Here is a 7,337-nt window from a genome sequence, read left to right on the forward strand (position 1 = left end):
TGGTCCTGTAGCAAATGTAGGATCTTTGCCATTGAAAAGAGACGGGGGCGGGGGGATCCTCACCACTCACTGCCCACAGGGGACTGCCTCATGGTCCTCTGCAACTACCAGGGGCTGGGCTGGGCAAAGGGTTGTTCTGGACTCAGGATGAGAGGACAAGGTAGTGGGAGGATGCAGCAGGGCCAAATATAAGATGGTAAAAGCTAAATAGCACTTCAGTCCCTGCTCTTCAGTTTTCTGTATAGTTCATGAGCTTTTACCCAAGACACTCATTTTCCTTCCATTTGCCAAGCCTCTGCTCCCCACATCTTCCTGCCCTGGCTTCCTCCTAGGCCAAGGGGCACCTGGACTGGATAAATGACTCTGGTGCTCTGCAGGGAGAAGGGAGCAACTAGCTGTGGAGGGCCTCAGGGTAGTTACAAGGGGAGGAGCAGGAAGACTACTCTCTGCTCTGGGCTAGGCATTGGCCAGGCAAAGGCAGGAATCTTGCTGCACTCCCTGGAGCTTTCGTGGTCTGAGTGTTTGGAGAGTACAGGTGGCAGAACATCAGCCAGTTGATCTGTGAATCTCCTCATTCATGCAGTTGGAATGAATCCCTGAGCAGGGTCTGGTTGTGGGGAGAGGGAATAAAGGAAGATATTGGCTGGAGGGGGTTGATGCCTGGAGCTGGGTGGTCTGCAGGTTGGCCCTGCTGGTGGCAGGATTGCTGAGGGCTGGCAAGGGGTGGGTGACACATGGCCCTCAGGCCTTGGAATCCTGTGAACTGAGTTCACATCTTGCTAGGACCTCCACTCTCCCCTTGGGTGCAGTAGGGGATTGTGGAGGTTGCAGATGCAGGGCATGGGGCGAGGGGAGGGTTCCTTCTGAGGGGATGGGGCAAGGCCCCTACTGCTTCCTCTGCCTCTCCTTGGTTATGGATCCTCTGGGCAAATGTGGGAAGCTGCCTAGCCATTTGGGTAGCTCAGTTAGCAAAGAACAGATACATCTGAAAGAGGCATTTATAAAAAAAGTGATTGCACCATCAGGGACTGAAAAATGAGGCACAGGAGTTGACTGCAGCTCCTGTGCAGGCAAGCATTTGACTTATCACTGAGTACTGTTGTGTTTCCAAATGAGCACAGTGGCCCCTTCCCTTAGTGACCTGTACCTGTGCTTTATACACATGCCCTATGCTACCCAAAGGAGATGTTGCTGCAATTGGAGCATGGGGAAGGGGGTTAGCTTTCCCAGGTCTCCTAGTGAGGTAATGAGATGGTTTTGCTTTGTAATTCTACAAAGGATCCTTTGATAGTAAACCCAGCACTTGCAGAACCATGACCTAGTGAACACACAGAGATCCTTGCTGAGGGATTTTTTTTCCTACTGTAACACTGGTCCTGTTACTTTAGAGCAGCAGTGTGAGCCTGAGCTGCCCATTATGAGCAGCCATAGAACAGGTACCTGAGGAATGTACCTACTACAAGTACTTAGTGCTGAACCAGCTGCTCAGCAGTGGTGCTCTGGGCTAGTGCCCTGCATGGGAAACAAGCTATTGTTACAGCAGAGGCCAGCAGCAGTAAACCCAGGACCTGAGCCAAAGCAGTCAGTCTAGTTCAGGGAGCTGCTGAAGAAAGAGCTCCAGGGCAGGAGAGCTGCAGAGAAGCTCCTGGCTGATGCCTAGATTACTCTGGGAGATGAGCAAGCAGAAATGCTGCAGACTTGCATGGGAACAGGACTTAGGGTAGGGGGGAGCTGAAGGATACAGCAAGGAGTTGGGACTTGGGCTTAGACCCAGTTGGGGATGTATGTTATAGCCAGAAGGCTTATTTTGGGTTAGAGTTCCAGACTGGTGATCTGTGGAAGGTACTGTAAAGGGTGGTTTGGAGGTCCCATTAATGCTCTAGAGGCACATGATCACCTTAAGCCCTGCTGGGGGCAAGCTCAAGGTGTAGTCAAGGTGCCCGGAGCCCAGAGAAGGGCAGAGCCTGGGACCAGGGGCTTGAAGCCTGAGAGGGGCTAATATCTTAGTAAGAGTTTAATATCTTAGTAAGAACAAGGCGTGGCAGATGAGGAACCAAGGGAGGTCATTTTAGTGATCAAGCCAGGCAGGAGCCATACAGCCACCAGGGAGTGCCACGGCTGCTCCTGGGGGCCCAGTCCTGTTACACCCATTTATGTTGAGAAGAGAGGAAAGACTCCTGAATTCCCTTGGGGGCAGAAAGTTACTAGCAAACTCCTGCAAACTCTCCCCCTTCCTCCCCCCACAATGAGTAACATCCCCAAATGGTCAAATCTTTGAAGGTGGCTTCTCTCTCACTTATGAGAGAGAATTCAGTCTATCACTGAATGTCTCTTGCCCAGCTCCAGTGAACAAAAGACTGGTTTCTAGAACCTGGGAGTATGGATTGAAGTCCCATCTGTGCTGAGGCTATGAAGTTTCAATTGTCTATATAGTAAGCTTTACTATATTTGTCCCATAATGTCTGAAAAAGAAAAACTGAATAGAGAGCCCTTAACTCTATCACCGTTCTTCCAGAAGCTCCATCTACCAAGGAACAATGGATTTTGAAGCTCATTGATAAGATAGTTATTACAGGTATGTGCATATAACTTGTGAGAAGGATTCCCATGTCAGAGACAGGCAGATCTACATGGCAGTTGAGGAAATACAATGCAGGTATCTTTCTCCTTTCAGGGAATCTTCGATTTCTGTGTTGTAGAGAAGCATACCCACTGGAGAAGAATCCCTGTGTCAAAATTACATTTTCTGTAAAACCCAGTTTAATTATATTCCTAACTCTTAATTCTATACTGATTTAATCTCAGTACGTTGCTTGGGGCCAATAATTTCTCAATCATCCCTCATGCTTTTTCTGAATACTGCCATGACACTACCTGCTGGAATACTGCTTGTCTTTTTCAAGCCTGGTGGAATGGCCCTATGATTCAAAGATTTATTGAAAATGAACTTCAGCAGCCTAGAGATTCCTTCAGCCAGCTTTTGTGGGACCTATTAAAGCAAGATCCCCAAATCTGTTAACTTAATGTTTATGCCTAGTGGATTCTGTTAAACATCTTTCTTAATTATAATGGAATGGAAAACACTTAATCGTCTTCACAAAACATCATCCGGCTTTTTTCCAAGTACAGATGTGAGTGCCTCTTTCTTTCTGCACTGTTATTAGCATGTTCATTTTGAAAGGGGCCTGTGCTATTGTTAGGATTTCCTTTGGTCCTGACTCACTTAAACACTTCTTATTGGCCATAGACTTTTGAGACATGGATTTTTCTTGATGCATTTAGCTTCCCTTAAAAATTGTCTACACTTGATAGTTTCTAACTTATGGATTTCTCTCCTTTTCTGCTTCTTTACATTCAGAATCTATTGTCTCTGTCTTATGGCTAATAGAAATTTTCAAGGGAAGGTTATAAAGCTGAGTTGTGAGAATATCCAGTCCTGTCAGGAAGATGTGTGTGTAGTCAGGGAGCCCCAGGCAGCTACCTCATCTGTAGAACCTCAGCAGAACTGAACCAGGTCTGCTGAGGCTGTAGGTTGGCAGCAAGGAAAAGGATCTATGGCACTGGGAAGTGGATTGCTTCCCCATCCACTTCTCATGGTCCCTCCCACCTTGTTCCCCAGTCCAGAATGAGGCTTCTACCCCTGGGCTTGGGGTTCCTCTGGACTGAGAAGGGGGCTCATTTCCCCAGCCTGGTCCTCCTCCATGCTGCAAGCCAGGATACAGCTTTCTGTGCAGGAGGTTTTTGTGCAGGAGGCTTTTGTGCAGGCAGAGCCTGTGTTGCTCTGGCCACACCCCTGACTGCCTTGTGCCTTGCCCAGACTTGGGTTTCCCTCCTGGCCCCTCGGGTCTCCAGTAGGGCTGTGCAAAATTTCACCAGCAGTTTCTTTTTGACGCTGTTTCGACTCGTTTCAGGCTCAAAACAGCAAAATAGAAACGAAACAACCTCAAAACGACACGATGCAAGTCGAAACAGTTTGACATTTCAAAATGTTTCAAGCTTTGAAGCTCAAGCTGGGCTTGCCTGCAGGGAAACAGAAACTAAAGTAAGGAGAGGGAGCGGGAAGGGTGGGGTGGGGGAAGCTGTGTAGCTGGCCAGTGACTGTCATCCTTTCCTGAGGTCTCTTCCAATCCCAGTGCTCTGGGGGAGGGATGGAAAACCTGCATAAAAGGCAGCATTGTTTGAACTGCCCTGCTTTCTGCCTTGGTGTCAGTTGAGTGAGGGTGCACCTTAGCACACACACAGTGTCACCCACCCATGTCACAAGTTTTGCTGGTCAGCAGCTAGAGGTGCAGGGCCCCAGAACCCAGCCTTCCCCTGCACCTATCTCCTCGACAGCTGGCAGACTTTGTGGCTGCAGCAGGGCCGAGCAGGTCTGCAGTTTTCACCCCCCCTGCATCCCAAGACCCACAAGCACCCATATCAGGAGTTTTGCGTGTCAGCAGCCAGAGGTGCAGGGCCCCAGAACCCAGAAGCCTCTATACCTTTTCTCCTTGAAAGCTGGCAGGCTTCATGGCCTCAGCAGAGGCTAGCAAGCCTGCAGCTTTCACCCTGCTGCACCTTAACACACACAGTGTCACCCATGTCACGAGTTTTGCTTGTTTGCAGCTTGAGGTGCAGTTTCCCCCAAACCCCTGTACCTATCTCCTTGAAACTTGGCAGACTATGTTGCCTCAGCAGGGGCTAGCAAGCCTGCTGTTTTGACCCCGCTGTGGCTTAACACATACACGTGACATGAGTTTTTTGCTTTCAACAGTTTGAGGTGCAGTTTCCCTGAAACCCCTGCACCTATCTCCTTGAGACGTGGCAGGATTTGTGCCCTCAGAAGGGGCTCCCATTCCTTCAAGTTTCATCCAAATCAGGCCAGAAATGACTAAGTTATAGGCTGTTTCAAGATTCCCCATTATAGCCTATGGTCGAAATGTCAAAACAGCGTTGAAAATGAAACTGTTTTGATGAAACGAAACAAAACAGCAGTTTCGAATCAAAACGAAGTTTGAAACGAAACACTGTTCCATCGAAATGCAAGTTGAAATGGAACGGTGCCATTTCGCACAGCCCTAGTCTCCAGCATTTTCAAGCTCCTTGTGGCTGCTGCTCTTCCAGGGCAGTAACAGGTACTTATGCACCTCTATGGCTGGGCTGCGACGGTTTGGGTCAAGAACCAGCAACCGCTTGAACATCTCCTGGGCTTTGGCAGTGAAGCCCTGCCAAGGTGCTGGCACCTCTCTCCCCACTGTGCTGTTTTGCCAGGACCCAAAGTCCTCAAACTGTGGATCAGAGCTGACGGCCACATCCCAAGGGAAGCAGCCGGTGCAGAGGCAGAAGAGCAGTACCCCAAAGGCCCAAACATCCAGGCTAGAATCCAGCTCCAGTGTCTCAGATGCCTCGAGCAGGCAGAGCTCTGGTGGCGCATAGGGCAGGGTGCCTGACATGGCACAGACAGGGGTGCCCTCCAGGCGCGTCAGCCCAAAATCTCCCAGCTTCACCAGCTGACACTCCTGGTCAAAGAGCATAACGTTGTCCAGCTTGACATCCCGGTGCACCAGAGCCTTGCTGTGCATGAAGTCCAAAGCATCTGCCAGCTGGGCTGCACAGCGTTTCACCTGAGTCTCTGGGAGCCCCTCCTGTAGGATGGAAAGAGTGCAATGAGAGAGCATAACACCCACCCTTTCCAAGTGATGCCCTAGTACTGCCCCCACTTTCAACAGATAATGCACATATAGGGTGAGGTCCTGTTCCACCTATCAGGAACACAAATGCACCTTCATACCCAAGTATGATTCTAGTCTATCCTGCTCAAGTCACTGAAAACATGAATACAAAAAAGGTGGGTGGTTCTTCCTCACTGCTCTTTTGTGACTCAGTCAGTAGAATAAAGTATCTGTGTTACAAAAGCATTCATGAATTTTCAGGACTTGAACAGAGTAGACTAGGGGACTTGGGTACCTAAATGCACTACAGTCCCTAATAACTAGAATCTGGCCCCACATATGGGGCAGATCATTGAAAGGGTGCAGTATCCTGTGGAGACTCCATGGGCACCAATATGGGGAGGCATGTGTTGCTCACTCCTGAGGCTGGCCTTACTGACTAATGCTTGCTCATTTTCATGTAAAGAGTAGTAGGTGAACAAGGGCTCTGAACCTGTCTGCATGAGGTAGCATGCAGAAGCCTCCTTCTGTCTACACCCACAACCAGAATGAGACAGGAAATGAGGAGAAGTTTGTGTCCAGCTCCCACCATGGGCCATCTGTAGGATGCAATATGGGATTGGACATGTCCACAACACCCCCTGTAGGGTAAGGCACTGGAAGGGCTTGAGTGAGCACCAGGAACCCAGCATTGGCCATGTCTCATCTGAGAACTCTGGCATGCTGGGCTCAGAAGTAGTGATGAGGCTCACTGCTCACACTGATCAAAGATACTTGCCCCCTCTCCAGACTCTTGCTTGATCCCAAGATTTCTGTCCATGGAAACCCACATGAGACAGACTGCATTGCACACCCTATCAACTGAGCAGCTAGTGTGCTCACTAGCTTGAGCGCATGGCCACATACTGGGAGCCCTGGAGTAGAGGTGTGACCTGGCTAACATCAGCATCACCAGGGTGAGACCAGGGCCAGCTGGAGTTGGCCTAGTCAGTGCAAGGTTTCAGGTCACTAAACTCTGAAGTCTGGGCATGGAGGGTTCTACTATGGGACTCACAGCCCAAATTGAGATCTCTCCCAGGGATTGCTCACATAACTTTTAGACCCATCTACCCATTTCTGCCCCTGACAGCCAGCTTCAGCCTGCAAAAATCCATGCCCTAGCCTCAGCTCTTGAAATGTTGTCCCCTGCTCAGACTGATGACCTTCCAGCATTGCTACACAGAGAACTAGCCTCCAGACCTACAGCTGAGGTCTCATCCTCCCCAGATGCTGCTCCCCATACACCCATTGATACCACACTTCTCTGCTCTCATTCCCAACTGCCTACTCTACCAGCTGAGACCTGCCCCCAACTCTAGCTCCCCACATGCCATGATGACACCTCACAGCCCAGCCTTATTCTTGTTACCCTTGGTTCAGACTGTGTTTTCCAAGCCTGACTCCTAAGACCTTTCTGACATGGCACCTGGTCAGATCAGCCAAGAGATCCTGCTATGTCACCCCATAAAGAAAGCATATTTGCAAATACCCCACATACCCCAGGATTCAGGAGGGCGCAGAGATCCCCAGCAGGAGCAAACTCCTGAGCAAAAGCAAAGTGTGAGGCACTCTCAAAGGTGATGGGCAGAGCACGTAGGCAGGTAGCATGAGAGGACAGGCAGAGTGCAATGCAGTACTCCCGCAGGA

The 7,337-nt window shown here is 49.8% G+C and overlaps 1 protein-coding gene across 1 annotated transcript in view; it reads right to left on the minus strand.

Annotated features, from left to right (window-relative positions):
* Positions 1-4,952: 4,952 nt before the first annotated feature.
* LOC102381171 (uncharacterized serine/threonine-protein kinase SBK3-like) overlaps positions 4,953-7,337 on the minus strand; it is a 13,662-nt gene continuing 11,277 nt past the window's right edge. The window contains 2 exon segments of the mRNA XM_025213009.1: positions 4,953-5,624; positions 7,189-7,337. The exon segment at positions 7,189-7,337 is cut by the window's right edge and continues 10 nt beyond it. Coding sequence (XP_025068794.1) covers positions 5,058-5,624; positions 7,189-7,337 — 716 coding nt within the window. The 3' untranslated portion in view covers positions 4,953-5,057.

Source organism: Alligator sinensis, unplaced genomic scaffold (assembly GCF_000455745.1).
Source record: "Alligator sinensis unplaced genomic scaffold, ASM45574v1 scaffold882_1, whole genome shotgun sequence".
NCBI classification, from domain to species: domain Eukaryota; kingdom Metazoa; phylum Chordata; order Crocodylia; family Alligatoridae; genus Alligator; species Alligator sinensis.